The 25,741-nt window shown below is 44.8% G+C and overlaps 1 protein-coding gene across 1 annotated transcript in view; it reads right to left on the bottom strand.

Annotated features, from left to right (window-relative positions):
* Positions 1-15,381, bottom strand: part of TAF1B (TATA-box binding protein associated factor, RNA polymerase I subunit B) — a 169,225-nt gene extending 153,844 nt beyond the window's left edge. Inside the window, exon 1 of the mRNA XM_073568208.1 lies at positions 15,116-15,381. Coding sequence (XP_073424309.1) covers positions 15,116-15,133 — 18 coding nt within the window. The 5' untranslated portion in view covers positions 15,134-15,381. The remainder of the gene's footprint in view (positions 1-15,115) is intronic.
* Between the last annotated feature and the right edge of the window lie 10,360 nt (positions 15,382-25,741).

The following is a 25,741-nucleotide window of genomic DNA, read 5'->3' as shown; positions in this document are numbered from 1 at the left end:
GACTGAGAGGAGACTTAATAGCTGTCTACAAATATCTAAAGGGCTGTCACATTGTAGAAGGATCAACTTTATTCTCATTTGCACAAGGAAAGACTAGAAGCAATGGGATGAAACTGAATGGGAGGAGACACAGATTAGATATTAGAAAAAACTTTTTGACAGTTAGAGTGATCAATGAGTGGAACAGGCTGCCACGAGAAGTGGTGAGTTCTCCTTCAATGGAAGTCTTCAAACAGAGGCTGGACAGACATCTGACTGGGATGATTTAGCGAATCCTGCTTTGAGCAGGGGGTTGGACCAGGAGGTCCCTTCCAACTCTACGATTCTATGATTCTATGAAAACGCATCCAGTGGCATCAGTTTGGCACATGACGGAGACGGATCCGTTTTTTTAACTGCCTGGCGGATTTTGACAGACCTTGAAGGACGGAAATGTGAAACAGGCCTTAGAGGAAGGACCGCTTGAGGACCGAAACGCGTCAGGCATTGGGGGCTTCCCCCTCATGTATTGTTTTTTAACCATGACGATTTTTTGAATAAAGATGATGTTTTTTATGGAAAAATCTCCAGTCCCGGAAAAAGCCTTTGTCTTCAAGCTTGTTCATATGTGGTAGTCAGCCACTGAATTCCAGGCACGGCCGGACTCCAAGCATAGTCTGGTGAGCAATCATCCTTTCCCCCTGCTTTCCTATTTTTGATAAATGCTGAAATATTGTATCTGAATTTTCTGTTATGCTCACGTGTCGGCGGTGAATTATATTTCACGCTATTTCATCTTTACTTGAAGTGTCATAACTGTGGGCCGAAGGTTTCTATTGATTGACTAGTGTTCCTTCAGTGCGCCAATTACCGGTAAGTAATTAATTGCTGCGGGTTGCATATTTATGCAGCGTCCAGATGTTAAAGCATAGTGGATTTCTAGAAAGCTCATGACCACTATGCGCCCACGGCTCACCCACGGAGACTGTCATCTCGCGCGTCTTTCCAGACCACAGTATGTCTCTCTCTTGCGGAGACGTGAGTCTCCACAAAGGAAATCTCACCCATAGAATGTATTGGACACGGTGAATCTGCGCGGTTCAGTGATTACTTGCGGAATCATTGGCGTTCAATAGACGGCAGGGCTTTGGACACAGTGAACATGCATCCAAAACACTGCTAGTTCTGGATCCTGTGCACCTGGCCTAAGGAGGGCAATACTTCTGATATTTTTATAGAGAAAGGACGTAGCACATGCCCACCAAATCTCTCCGCTAATACCCACTTGGATTTTTTTTAAAATATTAACTGTTTACAAACCAAATACTTGAATTGTTAGTATCTCCACAATGGAAAAGCGAAACTAATGGAATAAAAAAAAAAAAAGTGAAAAATTTGTTTAAAGGTCCTTTTCAAGAGGGCAAAAAGGACACTTATGGAAAACTAAGAAATAATACCTTTGAATGCATACCAAAAGGCTTAGGCCAGGTTCACAAACTACAGATTTGCAGTGTGTATTCCAACAATGCAACAATTTACAGAGCAATACATGTGAATTTAAAATCTCATTCACACACTGCATAAAAAAGTCCACATGAAAATGGAAGAAAGCAAGGTGCAGACTGCAAATCTGTGGCACGCTCATAAAAGTGGCGGCTGTCAGTCAGTAGCCAGGGCACGATTACGGCTGCTGCTCTGTATGCAGCAAGTAGTAACCCATGCCGGTGGCACCCCTTTGACTGGGAGACAAATGTTGCCAGAGACAAAAAGTTAATCTCCTCCCATCAGCGGGGCTCTCACTGCTAGCGCCGCACGGTGTCAGAACGCTGTTAACCTGCAGATTAACCCCATAACCTGCAGGGTAATAGCGTTATTTTACATGTTCGGTTCCCTTTAATGTTAAGCAATGGAGAAGGGTGAAATCTGCAAGTAATACATGGAGATTCTGTATGCAGATTTGTGACCAAATCTGCAGCAAAAATGTATCCACAAGATGTAAATATGGATAGCAGCAAGCCAGTAAGATCTATACTAGAAAATAAAACTAATCTACTTTATTTAAATGTTTAAAAACGGAACTTAGTCCCTGACACAAGTGCACGTGAGATAAAAAGACAAACACAGAAAAAAAACGCACAGATATTCCTATGCGATAATTAAGACTCCAAATTTAGTAGACAATACTCAGAGGTGCTCAGAGATATGGATCCTCGGTCTCTTATATCAGACTGTCTTACTATTATAGCAATTGAAGCCTTTTTGCAACATTCCCCTCATTTCTTTAGTCTGGAATGCTGTAGATCGTCTATTGGATTCAAATAAATCTCCATAAAGACAGTATAAATGGAGTCTGTCATTAACACCACTAAACTCGCATAGACCTCATAGACAAACAAATGAGGAAATGGTTGCACTCAATTGCATTACGGCATGTCAATGTGAAATACATAGAATCATAGAATGGTAGAGTTGGAAGGGACCTCCTGGGCCATCTGGTCCAACCCCCTGCTCAAAGAAGGATTCGCTAAATCATCCCAGTCAGATGTCTGTCCAGCCTCTGTTTGAAGACTTCCATTGAAGGAGAACTCACCACTTCTCGTGGCAGCCTGTTCCACTCATTGATCACTCTAACTGTCAAAAAGTTTTTTCTAATATCTAATCTGTGTCTCCTTCCATTCAGTTTCATCCCATTGCTTCTAGTCTTTCCTTGTGCAAATGAGAATAAAGTGAAGTGTGAATAGCATGACTGAGCACTCCGCCCTTCATCAAGCTGTGGTTTTAATTACATCAATCACATTTGGTTCCGACCTTCTCATAAATATAGGCTTGACCAAGTTATTAGCCAGAGGTAAGTGTTCACACTAGGCAGGTAGGCCAGGGACCCATCAAAAGTTCAGAAACTTTCCCACGCTAATCAGTTCATCCCCGGTCAGCCGGGGCGTCTGCACAAAGATTATTTCATTCACTCTTCAGTGGTTTACAGCCGGGCCGGTAGCATTAGCATCGGTCCCTGTTGTAAACTAGTTAACCCCTTGTGATGAATTGCAGCGGGGGGACCTGACTGAACAGCGGAGAGGTATGGATATTGTTGTTTTTTTTATTTTTTGTTCTTTTACAGGACAACAAAGGATTCTGTTGGATTAACAGAATAATAAATTTGGTCAAAAACTTTGATTATTTCATTAACCCCTTAACCCCCCCCCCCCCCAAGGGTGGTTTGCACGTTCATGACCGGGCCAAGTTTTACAATTCTGACCACTGTCCCTTTTTTGAGGTAATAACTCTGGAACGCTTCCATGGATCCCGGTGATTCTGACACTGTTTTCTCGTGACATATTGTACTTCATGATCGTGGTAAAATTTCATTCAAATAACTTGCGTTTATTTGTGAAAAAAAAAGGATATTTGGCGAAAATTTCACTTTTCCAACACAGAGATACAGCACACAAAAAACTTGATAAGTAACATTTCCCACATGTTTACTTTACATCAGCACAATTTTGGAACCAAAATTTTTTTCTTTTGTTAGGAAGTTATAAGGGTTAAAAGTTGACCAGCGATTTCTCATTTTTGCAACACCATTTTATTTTTACGGACCACGTCACATTTGAAGTCACTTTGAGGGGTCTATATGATAGAAAATCCCCAAAAGTGACACCATTCTAAAAACTGCACCCCTCAAGGTGCTCAAAACCATATTCAAGAAGTTATTAACCCTTCATTTGCTTCACAGGAATTTTTTGAATGTTTAAAAAAAAAATGAACATTTAACTTTTTTTTCACAAAAAAATTACTTCAGGTCCAATTTTTTTTATTTTACCAAGGGTAACAGGAGAAATTGGACTGCAAAAGTTATTGTGCAATTTCTCCTGAGTACGCCGATACCTGATATGTGGGGGGGAACCACTATTTCGGCGCATGGCAGAGCTCAGAATGGAAGGAGCGCCGTTTGACTTTTTCAATGCAAAATTGGCTGGAATTCAGATCAGACGCCATGTCACGTTTGGAAAGCCCCTGATGCACCTAAACAGTGGAAACCCCCTACAAGAAACCCCATTTTGGAAACTAGACCCCACAAAGAACTTATCTAGATGTGTGGTGAGAACTTTAAACCCCCAAGGGCTTCACTGAAGTTTCTAACATACAACCGTACAATTAAAAAATCATTTTTTTTTCCACAAAAATGACCTTTTCACCCTCAATTTTTATTTTTCCAAGGGTAACAGGACCCCAAAAGTTATTGTGCAATTTGGCCTGAGTACGCTGATGCCCCATATGTGGGGGTAAACCACTATTTGGGCGCATGGCAGAGCTCGGAAGGAAAGCAGCGCCATTTGACTTTTATGGCTGGAATTGAGATCAGACGCTATGTCACGTTTGGAAAGCCCCTGATGTGCCTAAACAGTGGAAACCTCCCACAAATGACACCATTTTGGAAACTAGACCTCCCAAGGAACTTATCTAGATGTGTGGTGAGCATTTTGAACCCCCAAGGGCTTCACAGAAGTTTATAATGCCCGGGCGTGAAAATAAAAAAATCATTTTTTCCCACAAAATGATCTTTTAGTCCCCAATTTTTTTATTTTCCCAATGGTAACTGGAAAAGTTGCTCCCAAAAGTTGTTGTCCAATTTGTCCTGAGTATGCCGATACCCCATATGTGGGAGAAAACTACTGTATGGGCACACGTCGGGGCTCGGAAGGGAAGTAGTGATGTTTTGGAATGCAGACTTTGATGGAATGGTCTGCGGGTGTCATGTTGCCTTTGGAGAGCCCCTGATGTACGTAAACAGTGGAAACCTCCCAGAAGTGACCCTATTTTGGAAACTAGAGCCCCCACGGAACTTATCTAGATGTGTGGTGAGCACTTTGAACCCCAAAGTGCTTCACAGAAATTTATAACGCCCGGGCGTGAAAATAAAAAAATCATTTTTTTCCACAAAAATGATATTTTTGCCGACAATTTTTTATTTTCCTAAGGGTAACAGGAGAAATTGGACCCCAAAAGTTGTTTAGCAATTTGTCCTGAGTAGGCGGATACCCTATATGTGGGGGTAAAACACTGTTTAGGCACATGGCAGAGCTTGGAACAGAAGGAGCACCATTTGACTTTTTCAACGCAGAATTGGCTGGAATTGAGATCAGACGCCATGTTGCATTTGGAGAGCACCTGATGTGCCCAAACAGTGGAAACCCCCAATTATAGCTCCAACCCTAACCCCAACACACCCCTAACCCTAATCTCAGCCCTAACCCTAATTGGAAAATGGAAATAAATACATTTTCTTTTAATTTTATTATTTTTCCCTAACTAAGGGGGTGATAACGGGGGGTTTGATTTACTATTTATGGCGGTTTTTATGTTTGGCAGCTGTCGCACGCTAAAAGACGCGTTTTGTTGTAAAAAATAGTTTTTGCATCACCACATATTGAGAGCTATAATTTTTCCGTATTTTGACCCACCGAGTCATGTGAGGTCTTATTTTTTGCGGGACGAGTTGACGTTTTTATTGGTACCATTTTCGGGCACGTGACATGTTTATTCCGATTTTTTTTGGACGCAGAATGAACAAAAACCAGCATTTCAAGAATTTCTTTTGGGGGGTGCGTTTACACCGTTCCGCCTGCGGTAAAATTGATAAGGCGGTTTTATTCTTCGGGTAAGTACGATTATAGCGATACCTCATTTATGTCGCTTTGTTTTGGCGCTTTTATGCAATGAAAACAATTTTATATAAAAAATAATTATTTTTGCATCGCTTTATTTTGCGAGCTATAACTTTTAAATTTTTTCGCTGATGACGCTGTATGGAGGCTCGTTTTTTGCGGGACAAGATGACGTTTTCAGTGGTACCATGGATATTTATATGCGTCTTTTTGAATCGCGCGTTATTGCACTTTTTGTTCGGCGGTATGATAATAAAGCATTATTTTTTGCTTTGCTTTTTTATTTTTTAAGGGGTTCGCTAAGGGGGTTAACTAATGGGGACAGTTTTATAGGGCGGGTCGTTACGGACGCAGCGATACCAAAATGTGTACTTTTGTTTTATTGAATATTAGGGATTTTTTTTTTTTTTTATAAATTTTCACACTTTTTTTTTTTTTTTTTATTACACTGTCCCAGGTGGGACATCACTGTCCTGTGACAGATCGCTGATCTGTCACAGGCAGTGCTGCAGGCTTCGTCGTGCCTGCGCTTTGCAGGCACTGAGGAAGCCCGGCTCCCTGCAGGCCCCCCGAAGGTCCCCGCCGCCATTTTGGATCCTGGGACCTACAGGGAAGGAGATCCCCGCAGCAGCGCTGCACACTGCGCTGCTGCGGGGGTCACAGGAAAGCACGGAGGGAGCCCCCTCCCTGCCGATGCTTCCCTAAACCCCCGGTACACTGCGATCGTGTTTGATCGCAGTGTGCCAGGGGTTAACGTGTCGAGGGAGGTCCGTGACCGCCCCTGACACAGTGCCGGGTGTCAGCTGTGATAATCAGCTGACACCCGGCTGCGATCAGCGGCGCTCACCACGTGAGCGCCGCTGATCGCTATGACGTACTATCTCGTCCCTGTGGATTAAGTCCCAGGGCACATGGACGGGATAGTACGTCATATGGCAGAAAGGGGTTAAAAGAATTTTTAATGTCTTTTTTAACCATTTACTACTATAGGATTAATAATGGATAGGTGCCTTATTGACTCCTCTCCGTTATTAACCCCTTCATGACGGGAGCTTTTTTCGATTTTCCGCTCCCCTCCTTCTCAAAGCCATAACTTTTTTTATTTTTCCGTCAATATGGCCATGTGAGGGCTTATTTTTTGCGGGACGAGTTGTACTTTTGAACATCATTGGTTTTAGCATGCCGTGTACTCAAAAACGGAAAAAAATTCCAAGTGCGGTGAAATTGCAAAAAAAGTGCAATCTCACACTTGTTATTTTCTAGGTTCAATAAATGCAAAAACTGATCTGCCATTATGATTCTCCAGGTCATTACGAGTTCATAGACACCAAACATGTATGGGTTCTCTTTTATCTAAGTGGTGAAAAAAAATTCCAAAGTTTGCTAAAAAAAAAAAAAATGCGCAGTTTTCCGAGACCCGTAGCGTCATTTTTCGTGATCTGGGGTTGAGTGAGAGCTTATTTTTTTGCGAGCCGGGGTGAAGTATTTAATGCTACCACTTTTGTGCAGATAAGTTCTTTTGATTGCCTGTTATTGCATTTTAAAGGGAATCTGTCACCTTTTTTTTGCCTTTCAGCTGCCGGCATACAGTCATGGCCAAAAGTTTAGAGAATGACACAAATATTAATTTTTACAAAGTCTACTGCTTCATTTTTTCTAATGGCAATTTGCATATACTCCAGAATGTTATAAAGAGTGATCATCTTAACAGCAATTACTTGCAAAGTCAATATTTGCCTAGAAAATGAACTTTATCCCCCAAAACACATTTCAACATCATTGCAGCCCTGCCTTAAAAGCACCAGCTAACATCGTTTCAGTGATTGCTCCATTAACACAGGTGTGGGTGTTGATGAGGACAGGGCTGGAGATCAATCTGTCATGATTAAGTAAGAATGACACCACTGGACACTTTAAAAGGAGGCTGGTGCTTGGCATAATTGTTTCTCTTCTGTTAACCATGGTTATCTCTAAAGAAACACGTGCAGTCATCATTGCACTGCACAAAAATGGCCTAACAGGGAAGAGTATCGCAGCTAGAAAGATTGCACCTCAGTCAACAATCTATCGCATCATCAAGAACTTCAAGGAGAGAGGTTCCCTTGTTGCCAAAAAGGCTCCAGGGCTCCCAAGAAAGACCAGCAAGCGCCAGGACCGTCTCTTAAAAGTGTTTCAGCTGCGGATCGGGCTACCAGCAGTGCAGAGCTTGCTCAGGAATGGCAGCAGGCAGGTGTGAGTGCATCTGCACGCACTGTGAGGCAGAGACTCTTGGAGCAAGGCCTGGTCTCAAGGAGGGCAGCAAAGAAGCCACTTCTCTCCAGGAAAAACATCATGGACAGACTGATATTCTGCAAGAGGTACAGGGAGTGGACTGCTGAGGACTGGGGTAAAGTCATTTTCTCTGATGAATCCCCTTTTCGATTGTTTGGGACATCTGGAAAACTGCTTATTCGGAGAAGACCAGGTGAGCGCTACCACCAGTCTTGTCTCATGCCAACTGTCAAGCATCCTGAAACCATTCACGTGTGGGGTTGCTTCTCAGCCAAGGGAATGGGCTCTCTCTCAGTCTTGCCTAAAAACACAGCCATGAATAAAGAATGGTACCAGAATGTCCTCCAAGAGCAACTTCTCCCAACCGTCCAAGAGCAGTTTGGCGATCAACAATGCCTTTTTCAACATGATGGAGCACCTTGCCATAAAGCAAAGGTGATAACTAAATGGCTCAGGGAACAAAAATAGAGATTTTGGGACCATGGCCTGGAAACTCCCCAGATCTTAATCCCATTGAGAACTTGTGGTCAATCATCAAGAGACGGGTGGACAAACAAAAACCTTCAAATTCAGACAAAATAACAGCATTGATTTTGCAAGAATGGACTGCTGTCAGGGAGAATTGCTGAGGTCCTGAAGAAGAAGGGTCAACACTGCAAATATTGACTTGCTGCATTAACTCATTCTAACTGTCAATATAACCTTTTGCTACTCATAATATGATTGCAATTATATTTCTGTATGTGATAAAAACATCTGACAAACACACATAAAAACCAGAGGCCAGCAGATCATGTGAAAATATAATATTTGTGTCATTCTCTTAACTTTTGGCCATGACTGTAGACATCGGGGGCTTATCTACAGCATTCTCTAATGCTGTAGATAAGCCCCCGATGTAACCTGAAAGAGAAGAAAAACACGTTATATTATACTCACCGAGGTGGGCGGTCCGGTCCGATGGGTGTCGCAGTCCCGTCCGGCACCTCCCTTCTTCATGCTATGACGTCCTCTTCTCCAGTCCTGTAATGGCTCCGGCACAGGCGCACTGCTCTGCCCTGTTGAGGGCAGAGCAGAGCCCTGCAGTGTGCAGGCGTCGGGAGAGGTCTGGTGCCTGCACACTGCAGGACTCTGCTCTGCCCTCAACAGGGCAGAGCAGTGCGCCTGCGTTGGAGCCATTACAGCAGGGTTCCCCCCAACTCCAGTCCTCAAGGCCCACCAACAGATCGTGTTTTCAGGATTTCCTTAGTATTGGTCAGGTGATAATTGCATCACCTGTGCAATACAAAGGGAATCCTGAAAACATGATCTGTTGGTGGGCCTTGAGGACTGGAGTTGGGGAACCTTGCATTACAGGACGGGAGAAGAGGACGTCATTGCAAGAAGAAGGGAGGCGTCTGAACGGACCGCCCACCTCGGTGAGTATAATATAACGTGTTTTTCTTCTCTTTCAGGTTACATCGGGGGCTTATCTACAGCATTACAAAATGCTGTAGATAAGCCCCCAATGTCTATGCCGGCAGCTAATAGGGCAAAAAAAGTGTGACAGATTCCCTTAATGCAATGTCTCGTCGACCAAAAAACCGTAATTCTGACTTTTTTTATTTTTTTTTCTCGCTACACCATTTAGTGATCGGGCGGCGCTCAAAGCGATCTGCCTGCAACAACCATAAAGGTCTTTATGAGACCTCTGGTTGTCCAGGCAACACGTCGCCGACCCCGGATCACGTGACGGAGGTCGGCGATGAGCTCACTTCCGGCCCGGCGACCGGAAGCTCTAGTTAGCAGCAGTAAGTATTCCGTTAGTCAGCAGTCGGACTTCCCTGCTTTGAGGTGGGTCCGGCGGTGAGCCCACCTCAAAGCAGGGGAGTCCGATTGCTGACGTACTATCCCGTCAGCAGTCAGAAAGGAGTTAACCCGGCTTAATGTCACCTTTCAATAGCAAGGTGACATTAACCCATTATTAACCCATGAGCCGCCGCTAAAGGCAATGGGAATAGAGAGGCTAAGTGCCAGAAAAGGCGCATCTTATAGATGCACCTTTTCTGGGGTGCCCGGGTACAGATTATTTTTTTTTTTTTTTTTTAGCAAAAACAATGGTCCCTCTCTAGGCTATTAATATCTGCCCTCACTCACTGGCTTTCCCTCTCTGGCGGAGAAATTACCGCGGGAGCCCATGCAATTTCTTTCAACGAATTTACCCGTTAATTTAACACGTACATGTCAAAAATTTTACACACATACCCTATTAGTCAGATATAAAAATCTAAATGAAATGCTTTACTGTATGTAAACCATGTGTCATTTCATGTCGGGTTTTGTAATGATTTTACAGAAGCCGGCAATTGATTTAGCAGCTATTATGCTATGTAGAACTCTATGAACTATAAATATATATACAATGACGTGTGTGTGTGTGTGTGTGTGTGTATACACACACACACACACACACACTCGTGTATAAGCCGACCCGAGTATAAGCCAACTCCCCTAATTTGCCACAAAAAAACTGGGAAAACTTATTGACTTGCGTATAAGCCTAGTGTGGAAAATGCAGCAGCTACTGGTAAATTTAAAAAATAAAAATAGATACCAATAAAAGTAAAATTGTGGCATCAGTAGGTTAAATGTTTTTGAATATCCATATTTAATCAGGAGCCCCATATAATGCTCCATACAGTTCATGATGGCCCCATAAGATGCTTCATAGAAAATACACCCCATATAATGCTGCACAAAGGTTATGGCCCCATAAGATGCTCCACAGAATATGCCGCCCCCATAAAATGATCCAGCGATGGACCGGGGACAAGTGAATATCGCATATACTTACCCCCTGCAGCCCCTGCATCTCCGGCAACTCTTCCTTCCTTCAGCGGTCAAGTGGTACCGCTCATGAAAGTCATGAATATGCACATAATCACGAATTTAATGAGCGGTACCACGTGACCGCTGAAGGAAGGCGTGGGAGAAGCAGGGGAGCTGCAGAGATGCACCAGGAGGAGGTAAATATGATCTGACACCCCTGCTCCCCTCCCACCCCCTGGCGTATATGACTCGCATATAAGCCGAGAGGGAGACTTTCAGCCCCAAAAAATGGGCTGAAAATCTCGGCTTATATTCTATGTGCATATACAGTGCCTTGCGAAAGTATTCGGCCCCCTGGAACTTTTCATCCTTTTCCCACATATCATGCTTCAAACATAAAGATACCAAATGTAAATTTTTGGTGAAGAATCAACAAGTGGGACACAATTGTGAAGTTGAACAAAATTTATTGGTTAAATTTTTGTGGAAATTCAAAAACTGAAAAGTGGGGTGTGCAATATTATTCGGCCCCTTTACTTTAACCCCTTAGCGACAGAGCCAGTTTGCAGCTTAATGACCAGGCCAATTTTTACAATTCTGACCACTGTCCCTTTATGAGGTTATAACTCTGGAACGCTTTAATGGATCCCGCTGATTCTAAGACTGTTTTTTTCGTGACATATTGTACTTCATATTAGTGGTAAAATTTCTTCGATAAGTCTTGTGTTTATTTATGAAAAAAATGGAAATACGGCGAAAATTTTGAAAATTTTGCAATTTTAAAACTTTAAATTTTTATGCCCTCAAATCAGAGAGATGTGTCACACAAATTTCTTAATAAATAACATTTTCCACATGTCTACTTTACATCAGCACAATTTTGGAAGCAAAATTTTTTTTTGTTAGGAAGTTATAAGGGTTAAAAGTTGACCAGCGATTTCTCATTTTTACAACAAAATTTACAAAACCATTTTTTTTTTTTAGGGACCACATCATACTTAAAGTCATTTTGAGGGGTGTACATGACAGAAAATACCCAAAAGTGGCACCATTCTAAACACTAGACCCCTCAAGGGGCTCAAAACCACATTCAAGAAGTTTATTAACCCTTTAAGTGCTTCACAGGAACTAAAGCAATGTGGAAGGAAAAAATTAATATTTAACTTTTTTTTTGCAAAAAATTTACTTCAGAACCAATTTTTTTTATTTTCACAAGTGTTAAAAGAGAAAATCAACCACAAAATTTGTTGTACAATTTCTCCTGAATACGCCGATACCCTATATGTGGGAGTAGACCACTATTTCAGCACACGGCAGAGCTCGCAAGGGATGGAGCGCCGTTTGACTTTTTCAACGCAGAATTGGCTGGAATTCAGATCGGATGCCATGTTGCATTCGGAGAGCCCTTAATGTGCCTAAACAGTGGAAACCTCCAACAAGTGACCCCATTTTGGAAACTAGACCCATTAAGGAACTTATCTAGATGTGTGGTGAGCACTTTGAACCCCCAAGGGCTTCACAGAAGTTTATAACATAGAGCCGTGAAAATAAGAAATCTATTTTTTTCCACAATGATCTTTTCACCCCCAAATTTTTATTTTTACAAGGGTAACAGGAGAAATCACACCCCCACAGTTGTTATGCGATTTGTCCTGAGTACGCCGATACCCCATATGTGGGGGGGAACCACTGTTTGGGCGCATGGGAGAGCTCGGAAGGGAAGGAGTGCCATTTTGGAATGCAGACTTTGATGGAATGGTCTGCGGGCATCATGTTGCGCTTGCAGAGCCCCTGATGGGCCTAAACAGTGGAAACCCCCCACAAGTGACCCCATTTTGGAAATTAGACCCCCTAATGAACTTATCTAGATGTGTGGTGAGAACTTTGAACCCCCAAGCGCTTCACAAAAGTTTATAAACGCAGAGCCGTGAAAATAAAGTCTTTTTTTATTTCCACAAAAGTGATTTTTTAGACCCCAATTTTTAGACCCCCAAAGTTGGCAAATAGTGGAAACCCCTCAATTCTTGCTCCAACCCTAACCCCAACACACCCCTAACCCTAATCCCAACCCTAATCCTAACTCTAACCCTAGTCGTGACCCGAGCCCTAACCCTAGACCTAACCCTAGCCCAACCCTAACCCTAGCCCAACCCTAACCCTAGCCCAACCCTAACCCTAATGGAAAACTGAAAAAAAAAATATTTTCTTTATTTCATTATATTGGCCTATATAAGGGAGTGATAAACGGGGGGGTTATGTACTATTTTTTTTATTTTGATCACTATTATCGTTTATCATAGTGATCAAAATAATGAATGGAATCTGCCAGCCGGAGCCGGTAGATTCCCGGTGGGCGCACTGCGCATGCGCCCGCCATTTTCAATATGGCGGCGCCCATTGGAGGATGCCGGCGGGACGTGGGACCACCGGGAGGGGACGGAGGGCCACGGAGAGGTACCGGGGGGGGGGATCGGGGACCCTATTTCTCTCTCCTCTGATGTGCGATCACATCAGAGGAGAAATTAAATGTAAAATCGCGGCTTTTTTTTTTTGCGGTCGCCGTTATAGGGTTAATAACGGCGATTGCAAAAGCGGGGGTCGGTAAAAACCGACCGATTCATGTTCTCTGGGGTCTCGGCTACCCCCTGGCAGCCGAGACCCCGGAGAAAATCCGACACTGGGGGGCGCTATTCACTTAAATCACAGCGCCGTGAATTAACGGCGCTGTGGTTTTAGTACCCTTAATTACCGCCGTTAAAAGGCGTATCGGCGGTCGTTAAGGGGTTAAGTGCAGCAAACTCATTCCACAAGTTCATTGCGGATCTCTGAAATGATCCAATGTTGTCCTAAATGCCTAATGATGATAAAAATCATCATCCTCACACTGCCAACGGATCACTGTTCAGAGAACGCCATATTCAGTCCCACGGGTTCCATTTTCAAGGGTTGGCTCCTACTCAGACATCCCCTTCGTAAATACTGTATTCCCCAGAGTAAAATACAGATACTCCCCTCCTGCACTGGTGATGTTCCAGCAATGTCTGTGCCGGGTCAGCTACAGCAGTCACGTGGCAGAACAATGGCATGCGAGCCAAGGAGACCTCCAGCACACAGCGCTGAAGCAGCACTAGTGCTGGAGGTATCTGTTATTTTACTTGGGAAATACAGAATTTAGGAAATCCTGTCCAAAGTAACGGAGCACCCATGTTGTTGCCATCACATCACTAATAACACTAGTCAGTGTAGGCCTGACTGCCAGGAGACTGCAGCCGTTCACGGGGCGCTATAGCTTACACCAGTAATGGAGTTGGGGAGGGAATGCACCCCATTACTACTACTCTCTAGTGGGGAAAACTGGGTACCGTGTCTAGGATCCTCCTGCAGAGGGGTGTCCCTCACGGGAGGGGATGGCTCCGCCCCTCGCACCCTCACGGGAGGGGACCGCTCCACCCCTCACGGGAGGGGACCGCTCCACCCCTCACGGGAGGGGACCGCTCCACCCCTCACGGGAGGGGACCGCTCCACCCCTCACGGGAGGGGACCGCTCCCCCCCTCACGGGAGGGGACCGCTCCCCCCCTCACGGGAGGGGACCGCTCCCCCCCTCGCACCCTCACGGGAGGGGACCGCTCCCCCCCTCGCACCCTCACGGGAGGGGACCGCTCCCCCCCTCGCACCCTCACGGGAGGGGACCGCTCCCCCCCTCGCGGGAGGGGACCGCTCCCCCCCTCGCACCCTCACGGGAGGGGACCGCTCCCCCCCTCGCACCCTCACGGGAGGGGACCGCTCCCCCCCTCGCACCCTCACGGGAGGGGACCGCTCCCCCCCTCGCACCCTCGCGGGAGGGGACCGCTCCCCCCCTCGCGGGAGGGGACCGCTCCCCCCCTCGCGGGAGGGGACCGCTCCCCCCCTCGCACCCTCACGGGAGGGGACCGCTCCGCCCCTCGCACCCTCACGGGAGGGGACCGCTCCCCCCCTCGCACCCTCACGGGAGGGGACCGCTCCCCCCCTCGCACCCTCTCGGGAGGGGACCGCTCCGCCCCTCGCACCCTCACGGGAGGGGACCGCTCCGCCCCTCGCACCCTCACGGGAGGGGACCGCTCCGCCCCTCACACGTGCTGCATTCTCATGAGCATCCCCCCCACACCTCGCAATCACACGGGTCCCTAGCTGTAGAGGCGAGGGCCGTATTCCAGGCGCTGGGCTGTGATGTAGCCCATTAGTATGTTACTACACTGCTCTGTGCCGGCTGACCCTGCGCAGCACACACGGGGTCACACGCTGACGCTCCCCGCCGCTCTAGTGATATAACCCAATCCAGTTCACAAGAACCCTGCACGCACGTGACACGAGTCCGCGGCGCTCAACAATGACGTCACTGCGCTGCCCTTACCGCGTCTTCGTCCTCCATGATGCCTCGCGCCTTAAACCGAGTCCCCCCTCCACTTCACAGCATGTACATGAGCCTAGAGACCGCCGTTCCCATCACCGGGCGGCGCGGCCGAGTGTTTTCTCCACCAGTCGCTTACATTCAGACGCGACTTCCGCCAGGTTCCCCGAGCCACGTGACCACGGTGGCCAATCACTGCATCCCGCTGGAGGGACGCCTAGCTGTACAGTGTCCTGTAAGCAGCACTGCAGACATATATGACACGTGCAGTGCAGCAACCCAGGAGGTCTCTGCGCCTCCTGCACACTGCGCAGCTGTGCCTCATTACATCTGAGTGCGCTTATTGCTGCAGAATGTGCCTAGTGGTCTGCACGCCCCTGTTCAGATAACAGTCAGACACAAGTCTGCTGCTGTGCTCCTGCCCTAATCCGCAGCTGCCGAGGGGAGACATTGGTAAAGCTCCTCGAATATGTGTAGAGGGTAGCGCCCCCTTGGTGGCCAAAGACATCTATATAGCAAGCGTCTTCTAACCCTGATTATATATAAACGTTTCCTCTGATTGCTCCTCTCCTGATTTTGGAGGTAAACTACTGACCATGTGAACGTGGGCTTAGAGATTGCGAATGCTGAAGCAGTTCTGAGCCTCCCAGCAGCCTGTCTGTGTGATCAGTAATGGAGTTTTGGCATAGCAATGAATAGGTCCGTTCTTTGGAGCGATTTCTGAGCACTTTTTCTGGCATTTTTTAGTGTGAACATACACTTCCAGGATATTGTGATGTGGTTTGTAGGGTGACTGATCAAATCGCCTTCTGCTCAGTTTAACCCTTTTGTCGGGTTTTAGGACTTTTTCACTTTGGGTGGTTTTGCCAGTTTTCACACTTAAGCTACATTTTCACAATGAGCTTTTAGAGAGTTTTTAATGTTACAGATTTTTGCAGCATTTCTTGACCTACTAGGTAATAGTTTGGTTACATTTTTATTGTGGTTTTGTAAGGTTATTTTTTTTTTTGCGTCAAGTTTAAGAGTGGATACTTCAGACTCTCGCACAGCGCACTTCCACACAGATCTCTATCCAGATGACTAATGGAGAATAAAGTAATGACCGAAATGTCCATTTTTCTGGAATTTCTTCATCCAATAAATAAGTTCTTGAACACACCTATTTGAGTGCCAAGTATTTCTACATCACACATTTAAGAGTGTTGTCTGGTCTGAATAGATAAGTCTGTAGTCACACTGGGTTACTGCAGACTTATGAATCCCCCCAGCGCATGCACTGTGCGCTGCAGGGACTCGCTGGTTTCTGAGCTGAGACTGGCAGGTACGTATGCCTTAGGCCTCTTTCAAACATCAGTGTCTCCAGTATGTGAGGTGACAGTTTTCACACGTACCGGAGACACTTAACATGTAGACCCATTCAAGTGAATGGGTCTGTGCACATGTCAGTGTGTTTCAAAAGACCTAGTGTCCCTGGGCAAAATGCATTGACAAGTCTGTTTTTTACCGGCAGCACGTCCACAAAATATCCAGCACACGCATGACACACTGGGTTTTTATCCGTGTGACACGTACCGGCACCTGAGAAGCAGCAGTACAGTTAGCGCTGTTCCCCAGTGCCAGGTGCTGAAGATGACTTTCATCATTCTCCCCTGCTCCTCTGGCAATTAGCTCCTGCCGGGGAGCATGATGAGAGTTACATTCAAGTGATAACTATGAGAGCAGGTGGTGGCTGATGGGACTTTTACTCCCATTAGCCTACCCCTGCTGCCGTTAATAACAGTGAGAGCATGTGGCGGCTGATGGGAGTATTCATCACCCGGCACCTGCGCTATAAATAAATAAAAAATCCGGCGTGGGTTACCCTGTATTTTTGATAACCAGCCAGGCAAAACAGCTGGGGGCTGCAACCTTCAGCTGTCAGCAAGGCTGGTTATCAAGAACAGGGAGGTTCCCACGCTGTTTTTTTTTTTAAAATTAGCTAAATAATTTTAAAAAACTGCATAGGGTCCCCCATTTTTGAAAACCAGCCTTGCAAAAGCTCTCAGCTGGGGGCTGGTATTCTCAGGATGGTATGGGGCCTTGGATATTGACACCTTCAACCTAAAAATAGCAGCCCGCAGCTGCCCAGAAAAGGCAAATTTATTAGATGCACCAATTCTGGCGCTTTGCCCGGCTCTTTCCAACTTCCCCTGTAGCAGTAGCAATTGGGGTTGATGTCACTTTTGTATTGTCAGGTGACATCAATCCCACGGCTTAGTAATGGAGAGTTGTCTGTATTACACGTATCTATTACAAATCTTATATGGTAAATAACGACAGAATAAAGTCCTTTATTAGAAAATAAGACTAAACACAGTTTTCCATGTTTAAAAATAACGAACACAGTTATACTCACTTAACGCCTAATTCTAGCGAAGCCCTCGTTCTGTAATAAAACAAATTAAAAACAGTCTCTCACCTCTCCGTCGTTCTGTCCCACGCCGTAATCTGTGTCTGGGGATAAATAGTTTTTAACCTGGATGGTGCCAAGATGCGACCATCCAGGCTGAGAACCACTGGTGACTGAGCTACTGCGAGGGCAGCACAATGAGAAGTGGTGACCTCATCAAGGTCAAAGATATGCAGTGAACTCAGTGATTTTTTTTCTCACGGTGCTGATGTCACTGCAGTTCAGCCCGGCTGAGAACGCAGCCTTAGTGACGAGGTAACCTCGATGAGGGTGCAGCAGCTCATTCACCAGTGGTTCTCAGCCTGGATGGTCGCATCTATCAAAACTTTTGAATGTTGGTTGTGCTTTCACACTCGTGGTAGCATGAGATGGACTCTACAATCCACACAAGTGGCTCAGGTAGTGCAGCTTATCCAGGATGGCACATCAATGCGAGCTGTGGCAAGAAGGTTGGCTGTGTCTGTCAGCGTAGTGTCCAGAGGCTGGAGGCGCTACCAGGAGACAGGCCAGTACACCAAGAGACGTGGAGGGGGCCGTAGGAGGGCAACAACCCAGCAGCAGGACCGCTACCTCCGCCTTTGTGCAAAGAGGAACAAGAGGAGCACTGCCAGAGCCCTGCAAAATGACCAACAGCAGGCCACAAATGTGCACGTGTCTGCCCAAACGGTTAGTAACCGACTCCATGGGGATGGTCGGAGGGCCCGACATCCACAGATGGGGGTTGTGCTCACAGCCCAATATTATTATTTAAAAAAAAAGTATGGGGATCCCTCTATTGATAAAAAGCCTTGCTAACAGGTGAGGGTTACAGCTCCTGGCTGTGAGTTTTGCCTGGCTGGCTATAAAAAAAAAAATACAGGGGAGCCTATGCTGCTTTTTTTAATTATTTATAGCGCAGGCGACGATTGATGAATAGTCCCCATCAGCCGCTGCCTGCTGTCACTGTTATCAGTTGAATATAACGCTCATCATTCTCCTCTGCTCGCTCTGATCACCGGCAGAGCAGGAGAGAATAATGAGAGGCGTCTTCAGCACCCGGCGCCAGGGAACAGCGCTTACTGTACCACTGCTTCTCAGGCGCCAGTACGTGTGGTACTGATGTTGTGAAGGGTTAAAACTAAAATCAAAGCTGAAGGTTTCTTTTCACCATTCTCTGAAGGCTTTGTTTCTCCATTTTTGTTGCTTTAAGATACATTTTTGTAATTGGGATAAAAGTTCAGGCTGTTATGAAACCAGACTGTTCTTCATCAGGTGCAAGATAAGGGACCCGGGCGTGTATTACTCTGAAGAATATGCCATTATACTACTTTCTATGCTATGTAGATACGGACATATTTGTAGTTTCCAGTTTTCTTGCAATATTGTTGGCTTATAAAGTGAAATGATGCTATTGGTAGTTGAGAACGTTGCATAATTAAGCAAAATATTATAAAAGAAGTGACTAAAATAAACGGGTTTAGCGATCTTCTTGGATCGTCCCATACAGAGACACGTCTCCGTTTGGTCATTCGAGTTGCTAGCAACACTCTGTGGAATAATTTGGAAATCACTGGATCAACCGTGAAGGGTTAATTTAATCCCCTCCCTATCAGCTGGCGCCCAACATGGGGCCCCCAAATAGGGATGCCTCTGCCCCCGGAGGACAACAAGACAAAGGACCCTCGGACCGGACACAGGTGCTGGAAAATTGGGACTGATCATCCCCCACGACAACCACAGTAAGTTGGCAGTTATACTGTTCAGACTGGCCATTTTGGTGTGGTTTTCCTGTGCTTGTTTCTGTAAAGAGGATCTGAGGTTTGTCCCCGATGGTGGGGTGATTCTTGGGTGGAATCATATAGAGGTGCAGTCTCGTTGGGGGCCCAGTGTTCGAACTGTACCTCATAAGGGACGGACACCCCGGATTGACCAGTAATTGTGACTCTCTTTATAGTCAAAATATCCTGAAATACTGATCACTGTATCGGGCGTGGTGAGGTGTTCGAAGATTGGGTAGGATACGTAACTCAGAAATATATATATACAGTTGTGGCCAAAAGTATTGACACCCCTGCAATTCTGTCAGATAATACTCAGTTTCTTCCTGAAAATGATTGCAAACACAAATTCTTTGTTATTATTATCTTCATTTAATTTGTCTTAAATGAAAAAACACAAAAAGAATGGTCCTGAAGCCAAATTGGATATAATTCCACACCAAACATAAAAAAGAGGGTGGACAAAAGTATTGGCACTGTTTGAAAAATCATGTGATGCTTCTCTAATTTGTGTAATTAACAGCACCTGTAACTTACCTGTGGCACCTAACAGGTGTTGGCAATAACTAAATCACACTTGCAGCCAGTTGACATGGATTAAAGTTGACTCAACCTCTGTCGTGTGTCCTTGTGTGTACCACATTGAGCATGGAGAAAAGAAAGAAGACCAAAGAACTGTCTGAGGACTTGAGAAAGCAAATTGTGAGGAAGCATGAGCAATCTCAAGGCTACAAGTCCATCTCCAAAGACCTGAATGTTCCTGTGTCTACCGTGCGCAGTGTCATCAAGAAGTTTAAAGCCCATGGCACTGTGGCTAACCTCCCTAGATGTGGACGGAAAAGAAAAATTGACAAGAGATTTCAACGCAAGATTGTGCGGATGTTGGATAAAGAAGCTCGACTAACATCCAAACAAGTTCAAGCTGCCCTGCAGTCCGAGGGTACAACAGTGTCAACTCGTACTATCCGTCGGCGTCTGAATGAAAAGGGACTGTATGGTAGGAGACCCAAGAAGACCCCACTTCTTACCCCGAGACATAAAAAAGCCAGGCTGGAGTTTGCCAAAACTTACCTGAAAAAGCCTAAAACGTTTTGGAAGAATGTTCTCTGGTCAGATGAGACAAAAGTAGAGCTTTTTGGGCAAAGGCATCAACATAGAGTTTACAGGAGAAAAAAAGAGGCATTCAAAGAAAAGAACACGGTCCCTTCAGTCAAACATGGCGGAGGTTCCCTGATGGTTTGGGGTTTCTTTGCTGCCTCTGGCACTGGACTGCTTGACCGTGTGTATGGCATTATGAAATCAGAAGACTACCAACTAATTTTGCAGCATAATGTAGGGCCCAGTGTAAGAAAGCTGGGTCTCCCTCAGAGGTCATGGGTCTTCCAGCAGGACAATGACCCAAAACACACTTCAAAAAGCACTAGAAAATGGTTTGAGAGAAAGCACTGGAGACTTCTAAGGTGGCCAGCAATGAGTCCAGACCTGAATCCCATAGAACACCTGTGGAGAGATCTAAAAATGGCAGTTTGGAGAAGGCACCCTTCAAATATCAGGGACCTGGAGCAGTCTGCCAAAGAAGAATGGTCTAAAATTCCAGCAGAGCATTGTAAGAAACTCATTGATGGTTACCGGAAGCGGTTGGTCGCAGTTATGTTGGCTAAAGGTTGTGCAACCAAGTATTAGGCTGAGGGTGCCAATACTTTTGTCTGGCCCATTTTTGGAGTTTTGTGTGAAATGATCAATGTTTTGCTTTTTGCTTCATTCTCTTTTGTGTTTTTTTCATTTAAGACAAATTAAATCAAGATAATAATACCAAAGAATTTGTGTTTGCAATCATTTTCAGGAAGAAACTGAGTACTATCTGACAGAATTGCAGAGGTGTCAATACTTTTGGCCACAACTGTATTTAACCAGAGGTGTCCGGAGGGATAGTCTGAGACGCCCTCCTCCTTTCACTGAGGACCGCGTTGAATTTTGGGCTTCCCAGAGGGGGATTGACCCTGTGGAACAGACGGAACGGCCGCTCCAGATCTGTGCACAACTGAAGTAAGGATATTTAGCTCTAAAGGAGAGAATTATGTTTCTGTGGAAGAAAAAGAAAAGTTTGGAATTGTGTGAAGGATTGGATACTGTTGGTCTTATGATTCAAAGACGAGGAAAGAAATCTGTCAGGAATGCAGAAAAAATATTTTTAATTCTGGGATTTCCTAAGGGCGGGAGGCTACAGCCTACACTATGGGACAAAGGTATTAGGAAGAACAAGGGAGGTTGACTGATGGTGGAATACTTAAAGGCGCTGAGGAATTCCGTGGCTTGGCACATGAATTGTATAATGAAGGTTATGTGGAAATTGAAGAGCAAGTGAATTCTGATTGCTTTTATTGCTATGTTGAAAAAGGAAAATTGTCTACCTCTGTGAAACAGACTGGAAGTTTTGTGGTACAAGAAGGAATTGAGAATGTGATTACTCAGAGATCAATACGATAAAGACAATGATCATAATAAGGACAGTTGGTGGTCAGACACTTTCTCCTTTCTTAATCCAGCCAATTGATTTAAGGGAATTGGGGGCTGGATAGCTGGGATCTTACAAAGCTTGTTGCATATTGCTGCCTGTACCCTTGTTGCATATGTGATACCAAAACTTGTTCTTTGGTGTATTTCTGTATGTATTAGGAAATTCTGCACTAAGACAGCTAATGATGATACCAAAGGCGTCATTGCCCCTGCTCTTCTCTGCACCGATCTCAAAAGGCTACCTACAAAAGATCACCACCGTCATCAAAAATTGTTATTCGTGAATCGCAGTATACAGGGGGACGGGTGCGCCGCAAGAGCCATGACTGATAACACGGCATCAGTCATGTGAAGACCAGTACCCCTCAAGCTATTAGCTTGGGATAGCACCTCTGATGCTGCATATGAGTTAAAAAATTTATCTAGGGGGGATTGTGAAGGGTTAAAACTAAAATCAAAGCTGAAGGTTTCTTTTCTCCATTCACTGAAGGTTTCGTTTCTCCATTTTTGTTGCTTTAAGATAAATTTTTGTAATTGGGATAAAAGTTCAGGCTGTTATGAAACCAGACTGTTCTTCATCAGGTGCAAGATAAGGGACCCGGGGGTGTATTACTCTGAAGAATATGCCACTATACTACATTCTATGCTATGTAGATACGGACATATTTGTAGTTTCCGGTTTTCTTGCAATATTGTTGGCTTATAAAGTGAAATGATGCTATTGGTAGTTGAGAACTTTGCATAATTAAGCAAAATATTATAAAAGAAGTGACTAAAATAAACGGGTTTAGCAATCTCCTTGGATCGTCCCATACAGAGACACGTCTCCGTTTGGTCATTTGAGTTGCTAGCAACACTCTGTGGAATAATTTGGAAATCACTGGATCAACCGTGAAGGGTTAATTTAATCTCCTCCCTATCAATGTGGCACACGGGCAGCACAAGGTCGCCACACATGTGCCACAAGTATTACACACTGACACGGAAGTCTCCGGTACTGTTTATTGCAGGTACCGGAAATATCAGGATGTGTTAAACCGGCCTTAGGGTATGTGCACACGTTGCGGATTCTGCTGCATTGTACAGTACCATTAAAGTCTATGAAAAACGCAGTGCACATGCTGCGTTTTTTTCCGTGTGGATTTTCTGCGGATTTAAAACCACAGCATGTCAATTCTTTGTGTGGATCCGCAGTGTTTTGACACTTGCTCCATTATAGGAATCCGCAGGAGTCAAAACGCAGGGGAAATCCGCAGGTAACACGCAGGTTTATTTGACCTGCGGATTTGGCCAAATCGGCGAGGAAAAATCCTCATCAGAATCCGCAACGTGTGCACATACCCTTATACATACTCCTGGGCAGTGGTCGCGGCCTCGCTCCATACACATCTCTCAATATAAGTGCATGGAGCGAGGCCCAGGAGAATGTATACGGCATACATCACTGCCGTTCCTAGATCAGAAACTGGAGGGGTTACATAAGACTCAGTCAGAGGGTGACTGCAGACTTATCAATATAGATAGGACAACTCCTTTAAAGGGAACCTGTCAGCAGGATTGTGCACAGTAACCTACAGGCCACGACAGGTTGGCGCCGTTATACTGATTACAATGATACCTGGTTATGAAATTCGTCTTGTGTTTGATGTTTAATCTTTATTTTCAGTTTTGAGTTAATCAGCCATCAAGGGCCTTTTACAGCCGCATGTGGAGTTGTGCTCCACCATTGGGTGTTCACAAGTTAAATCCGGTGCCAATCACTGGTCGCAGGGAACCGATGGGTTGCCATGGTAGGTGGGGGGCCATAGAAGACCCCCATGCCTGTCAGGAGATCTTCATTTTTGCTACACATAGCAAAAAGTTTCCTAAGGAAACTTGAAGACAGTGAAAAAAAAAAGTTCAAATCATCCCCCTTTTACTCCATTGAAGGTAAAACAATAAATAAAATGCACGTATTTGGTATCTCTGCATTCAGAAATGTCCAATCTCAAAATATAAAGTAAATTAAGCAGATCAGTAAATGGTGTAACGAGAAAAAAAGCTAGAATCCCAGAATTAAGGTCGTTTAGGCCACCGCAACATTGCAATAAGAGGAGATCAAAACATTGTACTTACCCCAAAATTGTATCAATAAAAAGGTCAGCTCAGGGCGCAAAAAATAAGCCCTCACCCAGCCCCAGATCCCAAAAAACTGAGCCGTTACGAGTCTCAGAAAATGGAGACAAAAGCAAAAAAAATATATATATTTTTTTTTTTACAAACATCGGACTTTTCGTTCACCACTTAACTCATAATGACCTGGGTAATTATATTCCCAGATCACTTTTACCATATACAGTGGGGAAAATAAGTATGCGATACACCGCCGATTTTGCAAGTTTTCCCACCTGCAAAGAATGGAGAGGTCTGTAATTTTTATCATAGGTACACTTAACCTGTGAGAGACAGAATATTCAAAAAAAAAATCCAGAAAATCAGATTGTATGATTTTTGATTTTTAATTAATTAATTTGCATTTTATTGCATGAAATAAGTATTTGATCGTCTACCAACCAGCAAGAATTCTGTCTCTCACAGACCTGTTAGTTTTTCTTTAAGAAGCCCTCCTACTCTGCATTCATTACCTGAATTAATTGGACCTGTTTGAACTCATTACTTATATAAAATACACCTGTCCACACACTCAATCAATCACACTCCAACCTCTCCACCATGGCCAAGAACAAAGAGCTGTCTAAGGACACCAGGGGCAAAGTTCTAGACCTGCACAAGGCTGGGATGGTGAGAAGGCAACAAATGTTGGCAGAATTAATAGAAAATGGAAGAAACACAAGATGACAGTTAATCTTCATTGGTCTGGGACTCCATGTAAGATCTTGCCATGTAGGGTAAGTATGATTCTGAGAATGGTCAGGAATCCGCCCAGACCTACATGGGAGTACCTGGTCAATGATCTAAAGAAAGCTGGAACCACAGTCTCAAACATTACCTTTCATAACATACTACGCTGTCATGGATTAAAATCCTGCAGTACACACAAGGTCCCACTGCTCACGCCAGCACATGTTGAGGCCCTTTTGAAGTTCACTAATGACCATCTGGATGATCCAGAAGAGGCACTGCAAAAGATCATGTGGTCAGATGAGACAAAATTAGAACTTTTTGGTATCAACTCCACTCGCCATGTTTGGAGGAAGAAGAAGAAAGAAGAGTACAACTCCAAGAACACCATCCCAACCGTGAGGCATGGTGGGGAAACATACTTTGGGGGTGCTTGTTTGCAAAGGGGACAGGACGACTGCACCTTATTGTAGGAAGGATGGATGGAGTCATGTAGCACAAGATTTTGGCCAACAACCACCTTCCCTCAGCAAGAGCATTGAAGATGGGTAGAGGCTGGGCCTTCCAGCATGACAACTACCCGACACACACAGCCAGGGCAACTACGGAGTGGCTCCATTAGAAGCATTTCAAGGTCCTAGAGTGGCCTAGCCAGTCTCCAGTCCTGAACACAATAGAAAATCTTTGGAGGGAGCTGAAACTCAATGTTGCCCATCGACAGCCCCGAAACCTGAAAGATCTGGAGAAGATCTGTATGGAGGAGTGGGCCTAAATCCCTGCTGCAGTGTGTGCAAACTTGGTCAAGAACTACAGGAAACGTCTGACCTCTGTAATTGCAAACAAAGATTTCTGTACCAAATATTAAGTTCTGTTTTTCTATTGTATCAAATACTTATTTCATGCAATGAAATGCAAATTAATTATGGAATAATCATGTAATGTGATTTGCTGTTTTTTATTTTTAGATTCTGTCTCTCACAGGTGAAGTGTACCTACAATAATAATTACAGACCTCTCCATTCTTTATAGGTGGGAAAATGTGCAAAATCGGCTGTGAATCAAATA

The sequence above is a fragment of the Dendrobates tinctorius genome, unplaced genomic scaffold (assembly GCF_039654945.1).
Source record: "Dendrobates tinctorius isolate UK_male_01 unplaced genomic scaffold, ASM3965494v1 ptg000021l, whole genome shotgun sequence".
Lineage (NCBI taxonomy): Eukaryota > Metazoa > Chordata > Amphibia > Anura > Dendrobatidae > Dendrobates > Dendrobates tinctorius.
The sequence above is the reverse complement of the archived record's forward strand: the minus strand, read 5'-3'. Positions and strand labels throughout refer to the sequence as shown.